General features: G+C 36.8%; 1 protein-coding gene across 1 annotated transcript; it reads left to right on the plus strand.

Moving 5' to 3' along the window:
* Positions 1 to 287: 287 nt before the first annotated feature.
* Positions 288 to 764, plus strand: LOC118828021 (60S ribosomal protein L21-like). The gene has a single exon (XM_036734403.1). It carries the CDS (start codon positions 288 to 290, stop codon positions 762 to 764), a length of 477 nt encoding a protein of 158 aa, XP_036590298.1.
* The last annotated feature ends 23488 nt before the right edge of the window (positions 765 to 24252 follow it).

Genomic DNA, 24252 nt, shown 5'->3' on the forward strand with positions numbered 1-24252 from the left:
CTAAGTCTTCCAAAGTTGTCTTTAAAATATTTTTATTGTATACATTGTTCATCTGTTTCTGCTCACGTCACTCTGTATCAATTCATGTAAGTCTTCCTAGGTTTCTGTGGAACCATCCCCTTCCTTGTTTCTTAACAGCACAATAATATTCCATTACATTTACATACTATAATTTGTTTAGTCACTCTCCAATTGATGAGCACTCCTTCAGCTACCAATTGTTTGCCACTTAAAAAAACAAACTAAGCTTTTCCACCGGCTCTGCCATATTCCAGCGAGTTGCCAAAATGATGAACACAAAAGGAAAAAGTAGAGGGACACACTACATGTTTTCTAGGCCCTTTCGAAAACATGGTGTTGTCCCTTTGGCAACGTATATGCGAATATACAAGAAAGGTGATATTGTAGATACCAAGAGTATGGGCACAGCTCAGCAACGAATGCCCCACACATGTTACCACGGCCAGACTGGACGGGTCTATAATGTTATTCAACATGCTGCAGGCATTGTTGTAAACAAACAGGTTAAGGGCAAGATTCTAGCCAAGAGAATTAATGTGTGTATTGAGCATATTAAGCATTCTCAGAGCAGAGATAGCTTCCTGAAGCGTGTAAAGGAAAATGATGAGAAGGAAGCCAAAGAAAAAGGCACCTGGGTTCCACTGAAATGCCAGCCTGCTCCACACAGAGAAGCACGCTTTGTGAGAACCAATGGCAAGGAACCTGAGCTGTTGCAACCAATCCCCTACAAATTCATGGCATAAATGACTGCTAAAAAAAATTTAAAAAATCTTGGATTAAAAAAAAAACAAACTAAAAATATTTTGTACATCCTTAGAGTTTGTTTTGCTAAGGACTAATCTCTCCCATAATCTGCCCTCCCTCTAATTCTCCTTTCCCATTTCTCCTTCTTCCCTCTTGTTTCTCTGTTCAGTGAATATATTTCTGTACCCAACTCTGTGCATATATGTTCTTCCCTTCTTTGACCAATTTAGATGCAAATGAGGTTCAAGTGTTAGCCACTCCCTCCACTCTCTCATTCTTCTTTGTATAGACTTCTGTTTATGCACCCTGATTATAGGAGATAATTTTCCCTAGCCTTCCTTTCCCCCCAATATATTCCTCTTTTCCTTCCTTTCCAGTTTTCTTTTAAGATTTCTTGAAAGATGATATCTAGTCCCTTTTTTATCATGGATTTCAGGTAAGTTAATTCTTAAATTTTTCCTCCTCAATCTGTTTTCTAGTTCACTTGTTTTTGCTATGAGATACCTTATATTTTCTTTTATTTTTTCTAGCTTTTTCTACTTTGTTTATATATTTCCTGTCTTATGGAGTCATTACCTTCTATTTAGTCCATTCCAATTTTCAAGTAAGTTGTTATTTGGGTAAGGTTTTGTATGTCTAGTTCAAGCCTACTTTCTTCCTTCAGGCTTTATGTTGGGGCCTTTCTGTTAGGCTCTCTGACCTTTTGGAAGGAATGTCTGGACTGGTCCTATTGCTACTTTCTTATTTCTTGATGTCTCATGAAATCATTAACTTCTGTTTGGCCAATTCTAGTTTTCTTTTCCTTTCTTTCCCATTTAATAGTATTTTATTTTATTTTTTCCAATTACATGTAAAGATAGTTTTCAACACTTTTATTAGATTTTGAATTCCACATTCTTTTCTCTCTCCCTCCCTTCACTCCCCCCAAGACAGCAAGCAATCTGATATAGGCTATACATGTACAATTATATTAAACACATTTCCACATTAATCATGTTATGAAAGAAGAATCAAAACAAAAGGGGAAACCACAATTCTAATTTTCAAGGAGTTATTTTCTTTAGCAAGATTTTGTGCCTCTTTTATTTTCTTTTTCATATTTTTCTTCCAAAGCTCTTATTTAGTTTTAAAAATCTTTTTTTGAGCTCCTTCTTTAACATCTCCTTAACTCTTATAGGACTTCTTATTGGGATTATGTTCAATCTGCACTTTTCTCTGAGCCTTTTCTTGTAGATTTTGTGAAGTCATTGTCTTCTCCTATATTTATGCCTTGAGCTTCCCTCTCACCATAATAATAGCTCTTCATAATTGAGTTCTTTTTTTTTTTTGTCTGCTCATTCTTCTGGCCTACTTCTTGTCTTTGGACTTAATGTTAGCATTGGGCTCTATTCACTTTGGAGGAGAGGGGATGATGTTTGGCCTGAGTGTTTATCCTTTTTTTTCTTTCTGTTGCTTTCACAACTCAGTCTAGGGGCCTGCAAGTTTTCATTGCTTCCAAAGTGGTATGATCCTGGGAAAAATCTGTTCATTTCTATCTTGGTCTGTTCTCTGCAAATTGGGTCTCTTGGCTTGTCTAAAGTTGAGTTTTAGTAGATTGATACTGGACTCATCACTGTTAGTCTGCTGAGAGATTTTGCAAGTTCGGAGTGACTAACCTGATGATACATGCTTCTAAAATTTCTCGTAGCTCATTACGCAAGCTAGGACCTCCAATAGTTCCTTACCTCAGAATGTAATTCCTTGGTGCAGTTCCCTTCCTCAATCTGCCCTGACTCTGTGACCTAGAACTAAGTAGTGGGTGTTAATGCTGTTACTTGGAATCTGTTCCTCCTTCCCTACACAGGATCCCTATGTAGATCTAGGACCTTGTCTTCCTCTTGGGCACAGTCCCTGGGCACTGGAATGTTCCTTGTAGTATGCTCCTGGCCAGATCCAACTCCTATGTCCATATACCTTTCTAATTCCCTATTCTTACCTGGGCTGGTTAAGTGACTTACTGTGATTTTTTTTCTTGGATTTCCCAGTCAAGATTTGATCTGCTGCATTTTCTAGATCTGTTTGAAGGAGCTTTGAGGGGAAGCTTGCTGTACTAATTCTTGCTACTCCATCTTGTTTCACAGATTGCTTTTCAAACAATTATGTGTCAACCCAAAAAGCATTTATAAACCACTTAGTTATTGTATGCCAGACATTATGCTAGGTACTAGGGATATAAAGAAAAGCAAAAACATACACAAAACAGCTCCCACCCTCAAGGAGATCACAATCTAATGGAGTAGATAACATGTAAAGAACTACGTAAAAACAAGACATATACACAGGATAGCTCAGAAGTAATCTCAGAGTGAAGGCAGTAGGGTTAAAGAGGACCAGGAAAGTTTCTTGCAGAAGGTGAGATTTTATCTGAGACTTGAAAGATTAGGGAAGCCAGAATGGAGAGGTGACGAGAGAGAGCATTGTAGGCTGGGAGTACAGCCAGTGACAATGCCAGGAGTCAGGAGATGGAGTATCTTGTGTAAAGTACAGCAAGGAGGCCATTCTCGCTAGATCATAAGGTATGTGGAGGGAAGTAAAATATAAGAAGGCTGAAAAGATGGGAAGGGGCCACGTTATGAAGGGCTTCAAAAGCCAAACAGAGGATTTTATATTTGACCTTGGAGGTGATGGACAGCTACTGCAGTTGTTTGAAAGCGGGGCTGACATAGTTAGACCTGAGCTTTGGGAAGATCACTTTGACAGAAGAATGGAGGGTAGACTGGAGTGGGGAGAGACTTGAGGTGAGGATACTCACCAGAAGGCTCTTGCAGTGGTCCAGGCATGAGGTGATAAGGCCTACACAAGAGTGGAAACAGTTCAGAGGGGAAAAGGGGACATATGTCAGTTATAAAGATAGAATCAACAGGGGCTTGACAACATATTAAGCATGGGTTAGAGGGTGAGAAAGAGTGAGGTCAAGGATGATACCCAGGTGGTGATTCTTGGTGTTTGGAAGGATAGTGTTACCCTGGACAAATCAGGAAGAGGAGAGGGCTTGGGAAGTCTAACATAGAGGCTTCACTAACAACCTGGAAGTAACACAGATATTTAAGGTATGAAAGAGGCAGTGTGGCATAGGGAATAGAGAGCTGGCATGGAGGCCAAGAAATCCTGGGTTCAAATCCAATATCTGACAAATTTTGTCTGTGTGACCCTGGGTAAGTCACTTAACCTATGAATGCTCTAGGCAACTCTTTAAGCTGCTGGGCAGCTAGGTGGAAAAGTGGATGGAGCTCCCTGGAGTCAGGAGGACCTGAGTTCAAATCTGGACCCAGCCACTTACTAGCTGAGTGACCTTGGGCAAGTCACTTAACCCTGATTGTCTCCAAAAAAAAAAAGACTATCAGTTGGAGAGAAAGTAAGGACCTGTATTGAGAAAGGGAAATTACTCACCTGGGAGTGCCCTCTGTCAAATCACAGGTCCAGTACCTATGCCTATTTAAGGTATAGCACATAGGGAAAATGACAAATGGAAGGTTGGATGCCCCAAATAAGGTGTGATAGGACAACCAGGCCTGACTCAATCTGGTTAGGTGATTCAGATTTGAGATTGGCACAAAATTAGATATTTTTAGAACATTTAGCAGTTAGCAAAACGAGGTTTACTTAGCTATAGAAAGGAAAAGCTATTTATCAAAGATACCTTATTGATACAGTTGGGCACAACTTCCCTGCCATGTTAGCCGTTCTGGCACACTACTCAAAAGAATTTCAAGCCCTAGAGGAGCTTGTGACTCCATGTGCTGGCATTTGTATTTAGGCCACTAGAAAACACTGTTGATAGATTGAGTCTTGGATGCCATGGCTATTGAGTCTAGAGGTCAGTTTCTATACCTTTCATAGAATAACTAGTGTAGAATGTTGTGGGTTAAGGCCTTAGGAAAAGCTAGCTCAGCCTATGTGGCAAAGATCTGAAGACATTGCTCCTTCCTCTGAAGGCTACTTCAGATTCAGAGTATCCTATGAGTCTATGGCCACAACTACCAAAAGAGAGGTTCTTGACCTGGGGTCATTAGATGCTCAAGAGGTCCTTGAATCGATTTCAGGGAAACCATGAACTTGGGTGGGGAAAAATTATATCTTTATTTCAATATAATTGGATTGCTGTGTAACTCTATGAGTTTTATGCATTTAAAAACATCATTCTAAGAAGAAATCCATGGGTTTTCTCAAAACGGCAAAGGGTATATGACAAAAAGGTTAAGAATCCCTGTACTAAAACCATAGCTCATGGCTTTTAGTAGTCAGCCAGAGGGCACAATTAGTTCCAAGCAAAGTCATGTAATGAGATGCTGCAACAAGAAATCCAGCAGTAAAATATTTTCCTCAATAAATCTGGAGCATACTCTCCCCAAAACACATATACACCTTGAGATAGAAGGGTTGGAATATTTAAGTAACATACATGGAGAAGCACAAATGTAGGGAACACATGTGGACAGGTTACTTACCTCCAAAGCTACAAGGATGCTGATGTCTTCTGGTGATGTCATCATACCGTTCCCATTGGACCTACTCCCTACTTATCTCCCCCAGACACATACTCTGCTGAATGCTGTCCCTACTTGATATGTGGTCTCCATCAGATGCTGCTCTAATGGGTGCTGTTCTACCAGATACAAAGTCTCTACCTATCACGGGCAGACAAGGCCCCACTAGGCATGTAGCTATGGACCTCTTCCAACTTCTGGCTTCAGCAAGAGTCTTTATCTATAGTGCTGTGCTTTCCTTATAAGAAGACTGGGTTCTATCGTGTTTTTTTTAGTTCAAAGCCAGAGGATTTTTATTGATCTTTTATAAAAGGAGCTGCTTCAGCCATAGATCAGCAAAAGCCTTCCTTAGATGGGAAAAATCGCCAAAAACCTTTTTGGAGATAGAGTGACCTATCTTAATCTCTTCATTCTTGTTTACTGACCTCTCATCTCCAATAAATTCTTTTCTTCAGGCACCTAACTCATTAGCACGAAGAGTCGAAACAGGTTCAGGTCTGTCTTACTGAATTGAACTCCTTGGTCTCTGGGTTTGTGTATCCATATACAACCTTGCTCTAGTTCATTATCTACTTCCTGATTTTAATCTCTGAAGCTAGACCAAAGTGGGGTCCTGACCTTTTCAGGTTAGGTATCAGGCATCTACGAGGTCAAAACTATTTTCATAATATTACTGACATTATTTGTATATTGAAATACTCCTCCCTTTTCCAACTACATGTTTCTGTGAGGCAGGATTTTCTTCATGGACATCAACCAAAAAAAAAAAGACATATGGTAACAGATTGACTGCAGAAGCAGATATGAGAATATAGCTCTCTTCTATTTAAGCCAGACAAAGAAGAAATGTCCAAAAATATTTAGAACAATGTCACTCTTCTTATTCAGTTTTTTGTTTTGGAATACATAGCTATTTTTCCATAAAATGTTTTATTTATGCTAATGTATGATCAATTTATTGTTATTTTAAAATTAAAATATATTCTAAAAATTTATCAATTTTAATTTCTAATATGGTAATATTGATAGATATAACTCACATAAACAGAAGATCTTTGGAATCTTTAATAATTCTTAAGAGCTAAAGGGGTCCTGAGACCAAAATGTTTGACAACCACTGGGCTAGACTATTTTGGCCTTCACGCTTGTAAGGGGTAGTCACTTAACAACTGCCAAAACACTCTTGCTTCCTAGTTCCTCCAGTTTTTAAATTCTAAATCTTTTCTTCAACTGGACAGGAGGAGGGTGTATAGATAGATAAAGCTAAATCAAGGAAGAAAGATCACTGTCTCTGAGATCTGCCTTGCCCCGTTCTTGGCCTTTCATAAGTAGATATGATTAGCCAAGGTCTAAAGGGGTTTTGAGTTTATGAAGAAAAAGGACTTGGGACCCCAAAATGTCTTGTGTATAAAAGATACGGACTGGACCTGTGATTTGGTTGCTATTCTTAGTCATTCAGCCAATAAACATTTAGTAAATACATACTGTATGCTAGGCACTATGTGTTAAACACTGGGGATACAAAGAAAGGCAAAAGACAATTCTACTCTCAAGGAACTCACAGTCTAATGGGCACAAGAAGAAAACAACTACATATGAACAAGATATATACAGAATAAATTGGAGATAATCAATAGAAAGTAGGTACTAGCATTAAGGGGATTGAGAAAGGCTTCTCAAAGAAAATGGGATTTTAGCTGGAACTTGAAGAAAACCAGGAGGCAGAGATGAGGAGGGAGAACATTCCAGACATGGGGAGCAGCCAGTAAAAAGTCTAGTCTGGAAATGGACTGTCATATAAATAGTAAGAAGGTGAGGGTCACTGGAATGCCCAGTGAGGAATCTACCCAGGCAGATCAGCACCTTCTCTACCACTTGGTGTTAGAGACTCATCTAAAGCACTCCCTAGAGTTAAGTTACTTGCCCACAAGATGTCAGATGCCCAACTTAACTGGCTTCTAGGCCAGCTTTGTATCCATTGCGCATGTGGTGTTAAACCCGGGGCAGTTGCCAGCAATACCCCCAAAGGCTGCCAGCAACAAGATTAAAATGTAATTGGGAAAAAATTTAACAAAATAAATAAAAATACAATAGAACATAGATAATGTTAACATGTGATTTTCTAACACAATATGCGGCCAGCAGGAATGTTTACTGGACTGGCTTTCGGTTGGAGTTTGATATCACTGGTCTATCTGTTACCTCTGGCATAAAACAAGTCATATGAAGATATTTTTCTTTATATTTAGGATTCCAAATGATAACGATGCTAACTAGTATTTAAATATTGCTTTAAGTTTTACAAAGTTAGTGAGCATATTAACAAGAGGAATTATATTCCTGGGACCTGAATCATAATGGAACCATTTAGGGGTTGCCAAGGCAACCAAGAAGCTTGAAGACAAGCACATTTTGGGGTAGAGTCTATAGAAATAATTCTGTGTGAACATTTCAGAAGAGAAGAATTGAAGATAATATTTAGCTAAGTCTTCTCCGAATTAAGAAAATAGATCAGCTGGTCCTGAAGGCAATTTATAAACAAACAAAATTGTCTAGTGACACATGTCCCTCCTCATCCCAACCTCTCGCTTACCCTGGCTTCTTTTAAGTCCCAGGCAAAGTCCCACCTTCTGCAAAAAGCCTTTCCCAATCCCTCTTAGTTCTAGTACCTTCCCTCTGCCAATTATCTTCAATTTATCCTGTACATAGCTTGTTTGTATATAGTTGTCTGCATATTGTTTCACCCTTTAGAGTATAGGCTCCCTGAGAGTAGGGACTGTCTTCTGCCTTTCTTTGTTATCTCCAGTGCTTAGCAGAGAGGTGTGCTTGTCTTATAAACTGATTTATATGATAACTGAGCCAGAAAAACATTCCCTGATGAAAATGTATTGTTCTCACTAAAGCAGCTTTTAATGGTGAGAACGTGCTCAAGGGAAACAGGATGTTCCATGTGTGAAACTGAGCATAGACAAAGTGAAATACTTTACAGCTTGTCCCTTAATGATCTTCCCAGAGCCATTATTCATTACTTTTCTTCCTGTATTCCACAGTTCAACCTGATTGCCCTTTTTACCATTCCTCGCAGGTGGTACTGTCTCCTCTCTTCATGCTTTATACTGGCTGTACCCCCAGACTGGACTGCATTCCTTCCTGCATCCTCCTCATATAATTCCTCACTTTCTTCAAGACTCAGCTGAAGCACCAAGAACCTCCCAATGCTAGCAACCTCCCTCCCAAAGCTACCTCATAGTTATTTTGCATTTATTTTTCATATATTTATATATACATGTTGCCTGCCTTGGAGAACTTCTTGAGAGGAGAGACTATTTCATTTTTGTCTTGCATCTAGCATAATGTCTAACACATAGTAGGCACTTAATAAAACCTTTCTTATGGATCATTTAATAGACAAGTTCTTTCCAGAGCTGAGAAAGGGGTGCTCACTTTACAGACTTACAAATGAATGAGATAACAAAGAATAAATGAGGGTGGTGTGTTAAAAGACAAATGTGGTAGTACAGAGTAGGTTATAGTTGGAACATTCCAGAAATAAGTAACATATTAACAGGAAAATTGGTTACAGTACAATGGGCAGGTGCTTTCTATTGTTCTTTCTAAAGGTAGCAAAGTTTTCTGTAGGAAAGTTAGTTTCCCATCATCCCTTAGGGTAGTAATGTTTAGTCTAGTCGTAGCCTTTTGAAATCATGTTAAGCTCTTAGGTGTAAGTCAGAAGACAGATTGATAATCCCGTTTTCCACATAGGATTTGTTTATCTAGTCTGTTTTACTGATCTACTTTACTATTTTTAGATCAGCACCAAAGAGATTCAATGATTACTATCATATGAAGTATTTTTAGATTTAGTAATATTAGGTAGGCCTCCTTTGTTCCTACTTTTTTCATTATTTCCCTTGAAATTTTCAATTTTGGGTTCCCCCCAGTTAATTGCGGTATTATTTTCTTTAATTTTATAATGTAACTTCTTTGGTATTTTGAAAGCACTAAATGTAGATTAACTTAGGTGAATAATTTTTATTATATTAGCACAGCCCTATCATGAACATTGGCTATTTCTCCAGAGTTGTATGTCTTCCTGTTTTTCTCTAGAGTGTGTTGCAGTTATACATACGTATATATGTATACATATTATCTATTCCATATATATCATAGGATGTGTATTAATTATGCTTTAAACATTTGATAGAATCCATTTATAAATTCAGATCTTAATCAAGACTCCCCTCCCCCCATTTATAGTTTATTCAATTTATATTGGGCTGTCTCATATCTCTATGTCTTGTTTTTTTTTAAATTTTGATATGCTTTTGAGGGAAATTACATGTTCCCTTTAAGTTCTCTGTTTTATTGGCATATAGTAGTAATATATAATATAATTGTATATTGTAGTTTCTGATTATTTCTCTTAATTCCCTATATGATATGAATTTAGCTTTATTTGTTCATTATAAAATATAATTTCTATTTTTTCTTTTGAATAAGTTTAACTAGTAGTTTATCAATTTTATTAGTCTTAAAAACAGCTCTTTGTTATATCAGTTTGATAGTCCTTTATTTTAAATTTTATCAATTTCTCCTCTGATTTTAAAAATTATTTTTTGCTCTTGTTTTAGATTCCTAATTTATTTTCTAGTTTTTGAAACTCCATGCTAAGTGCATGAATACTTTCTTTTTCATCAATGTGTGTCTGGAGATATAAATTTCTTTCTGGGATATTGTCTCACTAGTATCATTCTTTTTAAAATAATTATTTGTATGTATGTATGTATATGTATGTGTGTGTGTGTGTGTGTGTGTGTGTGTGCTTTTGCCTACTCTTTGGGTCAGGATTCTTAACCTTCTTTTGTGTCAAATACCTTGTTGGCAATCTGGTGAAGACTTTGGACCCCTTCTCAGACAGATGTTTTTAAATGTATAAAATAAAATATATGTGTATATTTGTATATGAGTATATGTATTTGTATATACATATACTCATATACATATGTATATACATATATATGTATGTATGTATATATACATATATATGTGTGTGTGTATGTATGCACACATACATATACTTACAAAGGAAACCAAAGGTTAATGAAAATGAAATGAATTTTTTTCCCATTCAATTTCATGGACACCCTGAAATCTAACCCTAAGTTAAGAGTGATCAGGGACGTTGTTACTTAGGCTTCATGTGTATCTTTTGCTCATGTTTCCTTGACTGATTACTATTTTTACTGTTACAGTCTATAATGGATTATTTAACATCTCTGCTTTTTTACAAGTATTTTATGATATATTTCTGCCCTATCCTATGATCAGTCTTTGTAAAAGTGCCATTTGATGCTGTGAAATATACTTATTCTTTAATATTCCATTGAGAAATTGTGAAAGGTGTTTTAAATATATTTTCCTCCAATATGTTGACTTCTACATTTTTCTTTCTCTTAGATTTATTTAGCTCTGAAAGATTATTAAATTCTCTTATAATTATCATTGCATTTTGTATTTTTCCCCTTAAGAACTTAGATGCCATGCCATTTGGTGAATACATATTTAATAATGATATTATTCATTGTAATTTGTAAGTAATTTGTTACAGACCTCATTATGCTTCTGTATCATTATGATTTAAATTTATTTCTTGTAGGCAGCAAAAAATTGGGTTTTGTTTTCTCATTTATTCTATCATTCTCTTTCATTATACTGAAGAGTTTAATCTGTTCACATATAGGGCTATAACAACTAGTTTTTGTTTCCCCCCATTAAATTCCATTTCTTCTTTTAAATCACAGCTTGATTTCAGTAGTTTGTTTTGTTTACATGAAACTGATGCTGTATTCTTCCCAACCCCCTTTGTTTTCCCTGCATTCAAATTTCTCAAGCTTAATTTTGTTATTCTCCCTATTTTGCTTTCCTTTTTTTGCCTTTCCTTTCTTCAGACCAGATAAGAGTACAATAAATTTCTTTTCTGCTCCTCCCATTCACTTTCTTAATTTGAATAATATTTGTAGTGCCAGTTTCCAAGAAATTTAAATTTAATTATATTTCCCTATTCATTTCCTCTTCTGGGATGCTGTAGAAGTGGTGTCAAATTAAAATTTGGTGTAAAAAAATAGGAACCATTAATCTGTACATAAGGATCCCTGTGGGTCACATATTGCCTTAGTTTTAAAATATAATACCATCTATGTTTTATTGTATTTTTATTTATTTTTGTTAAATATTTCTCAATTACATTTTAATCTGATTCAGCTGCATGCAGGAGTGTTGTGGACTGAATGTGGCCCAGGGCTGCATATTTGATGCCTCTGCTCTAGAATTTCATTTCCCATTCATGGGCTTTGAACTTATATCCTGTTTCTTCATTCTCTCTATGACCTTAGTTTAAGGTGGGACTTCTGGAAAAGCAGAGTTTTGCTTATTCTTCTGCTCAGTCCAACTACTAATATAATTGCAGATTATTTCCTAAGCTAATTCTTTTCCCTAACTCTTTTTAGAATGATTTAATGAGGAGCCTTATTCCTAGAAATACTAATTCATGAAGGATACAGTATAATATTGTTGAAGGAACTCCAAGTCCAGAGTCAGTAGCCCTAGTTCAACTCCAAGCACTTTGACTAATCACAGACCCATTCACTGGCCAATACCTCACACTCCTATACTTATGTTACCCTATCTTCCTGCCTTCAGTGATACATATACCCCCAGGATTTCAGGCTCTGCCTCTTTTGGAGCTGGAAAATTGTTCTAAGAAACGTGGCCCTTGATAACAGAAGGCTCATAGATCTTTTGAAGTATGCATGCCACCAGAATGGAGCCCATTGTAAAGTCACTACCACATAGCTCCACCTCCCGAAATATAGACTACAATATCACTATTACATTCCTTCTCCACAGACTGTAGTTGATTTATGCTCTCCCTTCTGGCTTTGCCTTCTTCCATATTCTTTCCCAGATCTGTCAAAGCCTCCAAGGCAGGAAAACAAAACAGTCAGACCTCACCCCACACCCTTCCTCTTGAGCCCAGGCAGAAGTGTATCTCTAATGTCCAACCTCCACTTAACCTTCCTTTCTCCTTACCCCAAAGAATTTCCTCTATGCTTTTCCTCTCCCCTGAAATGTTGGTTCACTAATAAGTGAATGAGAGATCTAGGTTATGAACTATTAATTCATTCCTGCCTTTTTTTCCTTTCTCCTAATTATTTTGATGCCCTTAGAAGTTTGCCAATTGATAGCTTTTATTTGTTGTCTCAATGGCTTTTAAAGAATGTAAGTTTAAAATAATAGCCTTGTCTTTCCCTAGGAGCACGAAAACACTGATTTCATTGTTTATCTTTTCTTGCCAGCTGTACATGTTTGTCTTTCTTGTGTCTCTTTTGCTTGTTGAGTTTGTAAATGCCCTGCTCATCTCTTGTTTCTTTTGAAGGAACAACTCAAATTTCTCCTTTTGGTTTCAAGTCCATCTCCTTTCACTGATACATATGTACATACATACAACTTTATATGATACTTTTATTTTAGAATTTGGGGGCTTTTACCTAAACTCTCACTTCATTTTCACATTGGACTTTCTTCTTTTCTATTCCAGAATGCATTTAGTGCTGGCCTTGAATGACTAGGACTCTCATGCAAAACTGGTTCTTTCTTTCTTTCTTTCTTTTTCTTTCTTTCTTTCTTCCTTCCTTCCTTCCTTTCCTTTCTTCCTTCTTTCTTTCCTTCCTTCCTTTCTTTCTTTCTTTCTTCTTCTTCTTCTTCTTCTTCTTCTTCTTCTTCTTCTTCTTCTTCTTCTTCTTCTTCTTCTTCTTCTTCTTCTTCTTCTTCTTCTTCTTCTTCTTCTTCTCCTCTCTCTCTCTCTCCCTCTCTCTCTCTCACTCTCTTCCTTCCTTCCACTAGAACTGGCCAAATTCTTGATAATCCTCTTGTTGAGAACTGGGGTATCTGGCTGAATCACTACTAAAGAGAGATTCTGAAAAAACAAGAAAAAACCATAGGGAACTTGGGGTACAGGGCTTAGAGTGTAAAGTGCTTGGTGTAACAAGGATTTGTTACTGGGTGATGTGACTGTTATTCTTTATGTAGCATTTACTTTGTAAGACATCGTTTCCTTCCTTCTCTCCCTGTTATTTTTTCCTACCTTATCTGGGGGCATTTCTTGCTCTTTTGAGGTACTGAGGGAGAGAACTGGGCTTAGATACAACCTCTCGTTCTGTCCTCTTACCAGAAGTCTCCAGCTTGAAATTGCTAAGAACATTTATCTCTGGAAGTAGCCTCATTGCAAACACCACTTGGTCTTTTCCTTTTGATTTAGCTAAATCCGGCTTGGAGAGCAACAAATTCTCCAACTGAGAAGACAATACATATGTTTCAAGAACTGCCAAGACAACTGAGAGTTTCTGTAGTGGCTGAAAATAAGAGCAGCAAAGGATGCAAATCTGGGCTCGTAATAAAGACAATGGAAGGAAGGCCTGGAAGGAGGTAACTTAGGAGAGGGCAAATATCTAAGGCAGTTGAAACCTATCTTTTCCCCTTGGTGGAGGTGGTGTGCAATTCTTCCCACTCAACAAAAAAATTAAGTACCTTTGTGAAAAAAAGCACTAGGTTAGGTGTAACAAAGAAAAAAAAGACTATCGATTATTTTAGTTTATGATATATTATGTATACATATACTATATATTCTCTATATATTATGATATTGATACAAATCATTACAATGCAAGGTAGAATGTGAAAATGCAATAAAAGAAGTACAAAGTGGTACAAAGATCAGATAAAAAGAAGGATTCTCTCTAACTTGGGGTGGGCATAGGAGTCATGTTCAGGCTTCACGTGGGAGATAGTATTTGAGGTGTTCTTTGAAGGAAAGGTAGAAACTGAATGCCTCTGCTCTAGAATTTCATCTCCTATTCTTGGGCATTGGATTTATATTCTGTTTCTTTATTCTCCTTATGACCCTAGTTGAAGGTGGAGCATCTGAAAAACCAAAGCTTTCCTCATTCTTCTATTCAGTCCAACAAGTTTCCCCTAATTCTTTTTTGAATGATCTTATGAAGAGCCTTATTCCTAGAAAGACTAACTCATGAAGGATACAGTGTGATATTGTTGAAAGATTTGTACTTTATGGCAGGTATTCCATCACATTCATATATCATAATTTGTTTAGCTGTTCCCCATTTGATAGGCATCCCCTTGATTTACCATTCTCTGATACTGCAAAAAATTTGCTATAAATATATTTATACAATTGGTTCCCTTTTCTGTTTCGATCTGTAGTAGAGACCAAAGGCCCAGTAGTGGTATTGCTGGTTCAAAGGGTATTCACAGTTTTGCAACTTTTGGGGCAAATTGCTTTCCAGAATGGGTTGTACCAATTGACAGCTCCAACAACAATGCATTAACGTGGGTTTTTTTAATATCCCATCCGAGATTTGCCATTTGGAACATTTTTTTATTATAGTTGTTTATAACTTGCTTTCTTCTTTTGAAAACTGCCTTTTCATATCTTTTGACCATTTATCTATTGGAGAATGATTTTTGTCCTTTATGTATTCTTGTCACTTCCCTTTATATCTTCTATCAGAGAAATTTATGAAGATTTTCCCGAATTACCTGCTTCCTTTATAATTCTAACTACATTATTTTGTGTGTGCAAAAACTTTTAAATTTTATGTACTAAAAATTGTCAATTTTACCACCTGAGAACTTCTCCATTCCTTGTTTAGTCTTCCCAAACTCTTTTACCATCCATAGATCTGAAAGGTGATTTATTCCTTGTTCCTCTTCTTTGTTTATGTCTAAGTAATGTGTTCATTTGGTGCTTAACCTTGATATATATATAGTAGGAGATGTTGATTTATACCTAGTTTCTGCTAGACATCTTTCCAATTCTCTCAGAAATTTTTGTCAAATGATTGTCTAAGTACCTTGAATCTTTGGATTTAATCAAACACTAAACTTCTAGGTTTATTTGTTTTGGTATGCTGTGTATCTAATCTGTTCCACTGACATACTCCTCTATTTCTTCATCAGTACCAAATCATTTTGATGATTACTGCTTTGAAATGTAGTTTAAGATCTAGTACTACTAGGTCCCCTTATTCTTGCTTTTTTTTCATCATTTCTTTTGAGGTTCTTGACTTTTGTTCCCCCAGATGAATCTTATTTTTTGTTTTTCTAGTTCTTTAAAGTAATCCTTTGGTAGTTTGATTGATAAGGCATTGAATAAATAAATTAATTTAGATGGTATTCTCATTTTCTTTATATTGGCTCAGCTTACTCATGAACAATTAATATTTCTGTAATAATTTAGGTCTGTATTATTGTAGAGTCTTTTATAGGTGTATTCATGAATATAGTAGTAATCATATTGTTTCTTTCCCCCTTAACTTCCAGCGACTAACTCCCTAGTTACAGTAACCAATCAACATCAATTAGTTTACACAAAGGGTTATTTACTTCCAGGAGAGAGTAAGAGCAGGAACAAGAAGTACAAATATTCCCCTCCCCCAACATCTAGGAAGGAAACATCCCCTTTATGGCCTCTTCTGTCTGGGGAGAATGGTCTCAGACTTAACTGTAGTTTCCACATAGCGATGATCCCACTAAATTGTATATTACTACTGAGTGAGCACTTATCTCAGCTACCACTAGTCTGGGATTTAAAGGTATTTCCTTGATCATTGGGACCTCAAAGCTGTACCAGCTAGCTATGAACCCCAGACTCCACTCCTAGACCTCCTGGTGGTTTGTTCTACTGATCTTTCAAAACTCACAAAGTAGTAAGGAAAGGATAAAGACTGAGGCAAAGAACCCAGGCCCATGTTCTCCCCACAGGTCACATGTTAGCCTCGGACAGGGAGAACCTGAGGATTCTTGTCTTACAGTCTCATCTTCTTTTCATTCTGTGGCAAGGAAGGAAGAAATCTAACCAAGGGAATTGATAGAAAATTGCATAAATACAATCTCATGTCCTCTGTCCAGCTGTTCTGCCAAATACCTAGTAACCAATCTTCAGGTTTTGGGACACTGATAAATTTCCTCCATTTCCCATTTGTAAAACTAAATACTCTCTTATTAAAACAGAAAAAATTATATTGTGCTATTCAAAATCATTCAACAGCCATTATGAAGTGCCTACTGTGTGCAAGGCATTGTGCTAGGGATACTATGTAGAAAATGAAAAATGACCCAGGTCAAGGAGAAAATACTGCAAGCAGCCAGAAAGAAACAATTCAAGTATTGTGGAAACACAAGATCTAGCAGCTCCTACATTAAGGGATCTGAGGGCCTGGAATATGATATTCTGGAGGTCAAAGGAGCTAGGATTAAAACCAAGAATCACCTACTCAGAAAAACTCAGGGGGGAAAATAGACATTCAGTGAAATAGAGGACTTTCAAGCATTCTTGATGAAAAGACCAGAGCTGAATAGAAAATATGACTTGCAAATAAAAAAAATGAAGAGAAGCATGAAAAGGTAAATAGGAAAGAGGAATCATAAGGGACTTACTAAAATGGAACTGTTTACCTTCCTACATGGAAAGATTTTACATATATATATATATATATATACACACACACATATATTATATATACATATATGTACATAAAGATTTTATATATATATGTACATATACACACACACACATATATATATATATATATATACATGGGGGGAGAGAGAGAGAGAGAAAGAGACAAAGAGAGAGAGAGAGAGAGAGAGAGAGAGAGAGGACACAGGGTGAGTTGAATATGAAGGGATGATATCTAAAAAATAGAATTAGGAGGTGAGAGAGGAATATATTGGGAGAAGGAGAAAAGGAGAGATAGAAGGGGGTAAATTATCTTGCATAAAAGAGGCAAGAAAAAGCTGTTACAATGGAGGGGAAGAGGGGAGAGATGAAAGAGAATGAGTGAACCTTACTCCCATCAGATTTGGCTTAAGGAGAGAATAACATATACACTCAATTGGGTAACTTACCTTATGGGAAAGTAGTGGGGAAGGGGATAAGGGCAAGGGGAATGATAGAAAGAATGGCAGGTTTGGGGGGAGGGGTAGTCAGAAGCAAACACTTTTGAAAAGGGACAGGGTCAAAGGAGAAAATAGAATAAATGAGGGGTGGGATAGGATGGAGGGAAATATAGTTAGTCTTTCACAACATGACTATTATGGAAGTATTTTTCATAACTATACATGTATAACCTATATTGAATTCCTTGCTTTCTTGATGAGGGTGGGTGGGGAGGAAAGAAGGGAGAGAATTTGGAACTCGGTTTTAAAAACAAATGTTAAAAATTGTATTTATGCGCAGCTGGGAAATAAGATATACAGGCAATGGAGCATGGAAATCTATCTTGTCTTACAAGAAAGTAAGGGGGAAATGGATGTGGGGGCAGTGATAGAAGGGAGGGCAGACTGGGGTAATCAGAATGTATGCCATCTTGGGGTAGGGGGAGAGGGGAGATGGGGAGAAAATTTGGAACTCAAAATTTTGTGGAAATGAATGTTGAAAACTAAAAATAAATAAATTTAAATTAAAAAAAGAAAATGAAAAGATGTCCAAGAATATTCTACTAGGCTTACATTCTATCTATATGGGTACTCAATGAATACTTCTCAACTGATGGGTAATAATTAATAGTTCTTTGATATGAAACACTCTTTTATTATGAAAGTATCAATGACTTAGTTTATAATTGATTGTTATTCCAGTAGCATTTTAGACTTAACAGATGCTATAGGAATCTTGTAGATTTAGGGCAAATTTATCTGGGATTTGATCTGAGAAAACCTTACACTATGTACCTTTTTAATTTAGAAAATCAGCTATCTACCAGGGCCTCAGGGGACAAGATCATTGCGATCAGAGGTCGTTAAATTTTTTTATGTCATGGACCACTTGGTAGTCTGATAAAGTCTTCTTAGAATAATAATTTTAAATTATTATTTACATTATTTTCATTTATATGACAAGATACGTAAAAATTACAAAGGAAATCAATTATATTTTTTAAAAATTGTACAAATATTAAAATAAATAGGTTCATAGATCTCAGGTTAAGAATTCTTGAGTTACAGTACCGGTTGAGAGCCTCTGGTTTAGAGTATTTCCATTTCCCTTTTTTCTGTTTTTTTTTTCTTACCTTTTTCCTCTGGTTTCTAACCCACAGGATGATTTAACAATATCTTGGTTTCATTTTGCAACAGCTTGGCCCTGAAAGAGAATTCTGTCCTGCTGAAAGTTTAGGCAATCGCAGTTACTGAAATACTCCCTGCTAGAGTTAATTCATTGCTTCTTTCAGAGAGGGAGCCTTCATCCTTTGGGGGCAAATGTCTATTTGTTGTCATTAATAGCACTAATTATGTCATGTGGCCCATGCCCTGTTTTAAAATTTCTGCCTTCAGGTCACTCTGTTCCCTATCCTTGTAAAAGAATCATTAAATGACTACTGGATTCAGTCACTGCATTGCAACCAAAAATACATCACCCTTATTTATTTATAACCACTGCTTTTCTCACAGAAATTCAGCTTCTGAGCAAAATCACAACTTGGCAAGGTGATTTTTTTCCAAATGATTTCAATTTTTAAAAAATTCATTTTATGATGGTAAGAAGATGGATATGCATATACCCTTCAAAAATATGCTATAAACTCAAGTTTGTGTACAGTTGAAGCACACAAGCAGATGTACTCAAATGTACCATTAGTTCTCTGAAACTATACCCTGTTTCTAAAAATCATGTTCATCTTTGGTTACTGTGAGAGAGGATGCACTACTCATACCATAGATGACATATTTTCATTTCTTTTTTTTTCCTCTCAAGTCCTGATTCTTATAAGAAGCTGAGATGATAAAAAGCAACATGTGGGACACCCTGATATACTACAAGTTTTTTCAGCTCAGTCCACACATGGCCCTTGATAACTCTGTAATTCACAGAAGTGTAATTTTGTTTATCTGAACATCTCAAAGCATTTTGTAAACATGGTGCTTTCACTAAACATGAACCAAATGGAAGCAAACCAGTCTTTCTTTTCCTGTTCTCCTCTCACTTCCTTTTTTCTGCCCATTCATATCTGGCTTTTGTGTGAACACTTGAAGGTATGTTTTTCAGTTGGAGTCCCATTTTAGTCTCTCGAGCACACAACACAGGTCTTCTGACAGTTCCTCTTAGCTCAGTGGTTAACTAGTACAGGAATACTGTGGCTTACCCAACCACGTGCTAAGAGTACACTCAATCAATCAATACCCTCAGGGCTTAGATAGATTTTTATATGTATATATATACATACATAAATACATATGTATGTATACATGTACATATATATCTTTTTAAATAATGTTCATTTTTCCAGTTAATTCAAAGACAATTTTAAACATTCATTTAAAAAATTTTTGAGTTCCAAAGTTTTTCTTTCTCTCCTCTCCCTCCTCCCTAAGATGGTAAGCATTATGATTTAGGATATATGTGTATAATCATGTAAAACAAGATATGCTTTACTAAGGAAAGTAACGTTAAGGGGTTAACAATCTTATTTCAATCCAACATACAAATATCATTCACTTAGTTCAGGGGGAAAAGCCAGCACCCTGAACTTCAGAGCAAATACAAACAAATTACAAACATCAGCAGACAAACCAAATACAATTCATAGTCACCAAGAAACCGTCAACATCTGAGTTCAGCCGGGAGGCCCTTAGAGTGGCTGCCCAGAGTCACATGCCTCCAGGAGTGAGAGCCTCTCACAAAGAGCTGTGTTCTTGCTTTTTATACACTCTTTAGCCGTCATCAAACTTCATCTGAGCGACCAGAACTCAGGCTCCTATTATTGACTCTGGTCCTAGCAATTCCCTTTAGAACTCTGGGGGCTTCATGCCCACATAGGCTTAAACACCTAACAGATAGGGGTTTGGGCCTGGGCCTTTGCACCTAGTAAGGTTCAATCAAAGACACTTAATTAATCATTTTAAAACAGTAAGAAAGTCCCACCTTAGTTGATATTACACCCACGAGAGGCTATATCACTAGCCCAGAATCACATAGTCAGCAGGTATCAGGGGCAGGACTTGGCCCTGGGTCTGGATAACTAAGACCCTAGGAACCTGACCAGCTTTAGCCACTCTGCTACAATGACTCTTGGGAGAATGGCTAGGATCCTCACACCAATGAAATCATATGTGGGGGATGGTGTGTGTGTGTGTGTGCGTGTGTGTGCACGTGTGCAGAATTCAGACAAAACTAGGATTGTTTTCAATTTCAACAAGCATTTATCATGCCCCAAGTGCTATGCTAGGCCTCTGAAGATAGGTAGACAAAAAGTGAAAAGTGTCTCTTCTTCCTTCAAGGGGCTAACATTCTCCTGGCTGAATTTTAAGGTTCTTACAAAGAGATATGGCATTCTAAATAAAGTATAAGAGCTATATAAATTCAGGAGTGGGGAACCTGGGGCCTTGAGGCCACATGTGGCACTCAGATCCTCAAGTGAGGTCTTTTGACTGAATCCAAACTTCACAAAAATGTTCAGTCAAAGGGCTGCACTTGAGGACTTAGAGGGCCACATATGGCTTCTAGGCCCCAGGTTCCCCATCCCTGATTTTAAATCATTCCTCATATAGAACCTAACTTCTCCTGTGTCAAAGTGAAATTTGCGGGGTCCAACTCTATGATGACTTAGTTTTGAGCTGAAAAATGATTAGATCCTTGCATTTGTGTCTATGTCTACAAGCCCCCAAGGAAAGTGGATATTTGAAATTAACTCAGTTAATGTGAGTCATGTAAATGTTTGTGTTTGGCTCTTTATATTGTTAAATCTCTAATTCTATGTTAGGTAGACACAGTCACAGTGAAAGAAAGAAAGAAAGAAAGAAAGAAAGAAAGAAAGAAAGAAAGAAAGAAAGAAAGAAAGAAAGAAAGAAAGAAAGAACTAGAAATAAAAATACCACAGCTCAAAAAATGTTCTTGGCAAATTTATGTATTCCATGTTGCTGATGGTTCTCGTTAGAGAAAGAAAACAATGGAAAACAGATGCTAGCATACTTCAGTAGAGGAAATAATTTGGAGTAGACCTCATAAATGCATGATAAGCATATTTATTCATTATACCTGCAGGAAAGAATTATGACCCACCACATTTTAACATTGTTGATAGTGATTCACTTAACTATTTATTTTTGCGCTTTATTCTGCTTTTTATGGTCCTTTGGTGATAAGAAGTTATGAACTCTAAAGTTTAATTCCCAGAGAAGTTAAATATGGTTCAGGAGCTAAAAGCTTCTTGGCTTGGGCTTCTGGTTTATACTATTCCCTACATATATATATATATGTACGTACATATATATATATACACACACTATATACTTATACTTAATTCAAAGCACCAAGTACCCTATTTGATTGGAAAATATACTATTTACAGACTAATTTTCCTTGAAATTTATTTAATACCTATGGATCTGGAAGGCTATATATGACAAAACTGCTTTTTCCAAAACTGTTTCTAAATGAGGTCACTATATCACAATAAATTTTTAAAAATCTGTCAATCATTTTGATTTTTTTACAAGTGTGAAATATCCCTGTTTCCAAATATCTAGATCCCTTGTCATGGTATAGATAGATACTCATAATGGGTAAATATATTGATTAAGTATGTTTAACATGTGTGGATTTTCAATTTCCTATAAGATAGCAATTTAAAAATGGATATCCTGGAGGGTATTTGAGGTAGTCCATTTCTCATGAGCAGAGCTTGACTCTTAGAATTGAGCTTCTGTAGAGAGACAGGAACTGAGCACTCTTTCCTTGAGGATAGTCTATCTTTGATCGATAGGGGACAGAAAAGAAAACCCTGTTTCAGACGCAAAAGGTTGCAGGTTCTTTATTCGATGGCATTGTCTAAGCAAATTTGCCTCAAAAATGGTACCAGAGAAAGAAGATTGGATTTGCAGGTAGAGGGCCTAAATTTGAAACCTGGCTCTGTTCCTTATCACTTCTGTCACCTTGGGCAAATCATTGAACCTTTCTGGGCCTGTTTCCTCATCTGTAAAATGAAGGAGTTGGTCTTGGTGAACACTAAGGTCCCTTCCAGCTCTAAATCTATGATCCTTTAAACTCTTTCTTTGGCACCATTTCAGTAAGAGTCCTTCTAGGAAGTTGCAGAGAAATCAATTCTACCTATATTTTTTGGTCACTTACTATGTACAGGATATTATGCACCAAATTTATGAATGAATCTAGTCCCTGATAATCAAATACAACTTTCTGAATCTTAATGCTGATTTAAGGCTGATTTAGCCTCTGATCCAAGTATTGGGCTAAAATTTTAATTTTACATGAGCCTAGAAGCCCTAGTAATAGTCATAATATTTTGATGGGTTCTTTTTTTTTAAAGAAAAATTTGTGTTAAACCTGAATCACAAGTATCAGTTTCACAGGCAATATTGGGTCTCCATAGTTACAGTAAACATAACAAGGACAAAAGGGAAATGTCGCTTCTGTGGTTGATAAGTTAATAGGAAGTACTCTTTGGTATACTGGAACATTAGCGATTTCAAAAATGTTACCAAAAGACAGGCGTCAGAACTTATTGTCCATTTATTTCACTGCTCAAACGTAAATGAGAATAGTTATGGAAAACAAAAACCATATGTGTTGAGTCAGAGTTAAGAATCACTGTAGCCCTCCCTGCCTCGTAGAAAAGACAAGGCTGAGAATTGTTCTGTGGTTCGATTTTTCTCTCTTTGCTATTTATAGTGCTTTCTCTGAAGTGTGACTCAATAGAGCAGAAACAGAGAATATCTCATAGGTTAGACTAGAGGCGTCCTGTTCCTCTGCTAAAGAAGGTTATTTTTATAACGTAGAGCCAAGCAGCAGTTAGAAATCGCAGCTTCTTGGAGATTATAACAATACATCCTGGATCAATAGAAAAAAAATTCAGTGAGTAGCCAAGATTTTACTAGGAAGAAGTCATTGATTATTTTTTTCAAAACGCAAGCCAGAGTGGTGTATACAAGGACCACCCAACTAAACCTAACTCAAACATTTACTAAACACCTGTTCTGTTAAAGCTATCACAGTAGACAACAGTGACATGTATATATATATACATATATATGACATATATATGTATATATATATATCCTTTTATCTCTAAGATCAATAACATTATGAAAATCCAGATTTCAGTGATCCTCCCAGAAATCAGTGGATACCATACCATGGAAAGCCAGATTTTAGAACATTGGCTGTGAAAAAGTAAGGGCTTCACTCAGGGAGTGAACAAAGTGTTAAAGAAATAGCATATAGCTGGACCATGGTAACACATGCCTATACTCTCTGTTACTGGGGTAAGCTAAGGCTAGTAGATCTCTTGAGCTCAGGAATTCTGAGCTGCAAAAGGGCTGAAGCTGATCTGGTGTCCACACTATGTGACCTCAATATGGCAAACCCCAAGAAAGGTACTAGGTTGCCTAAGGTGGGGCCAAGGTTTGAAATTAAGTGGGCCAAAGTCTGATCAGGAGGGGGATTGGGTCCATGAGTGGCAACTTTCATCCTGGGCAAGTTAGGGAGATGATGAGGAAGAAGAAGAAGAAGAAGAAGAAGAAGAAGAAGAAGAAGAAGAAGAAGAAGAAGAAGAAGAAGAAGAAGAAGAAGAAGAAGAAGAAGAAGAAGATGAAGAAGAAGAAGAAGAAGAAGAAGAAGAAGAAGAAGAAGAAGAAGAAGAAGAAGAAGAAGAAGAAAGAGAGGATGGGGAGGGAGAGGGAGAGAGAAAAGGAGAAGGAGGAGGAGGAGGAAGAAGAAGAAGAGCAGTAGGAGAGGCATATGCAAGGAGTTCAGTCATCAATGGGGTAAGAAGATATGAGATTAATTGAAAGGAGGTAGCAACTTCAAGCACAGGCTTTTTTAGAAGTGGCCAACCTGGACACATAAAAAGGCAGACAAGGGAAGAAAATT

This window comes from Trichosurus vulpecula, chromosome 8 (genome assembly GCF_011100635.1).
Source record: "Trichosurus vulpecula isolate mTriVul1 chromosome 8, mTriVul1.pri, whole genome shotgun sequence".
NCBI classification, from domain to species: domain Eukaryota; kingdom Metazoa; phylum Chordata; class Mammalia; order Diprotodontia; family Phalangeridae; genus Trichosurus; species Trichosurus vulpecula.

Bases quoted from the DNA above. Each gene is read 5' to 3' on its own strand.
- LOC118828021 (XM_036734403.1), top strand. From the start codon at position 288: ATGATGAACACAAAAGGAAAAAGTAGAGGGACACACTACATGTTTTCT.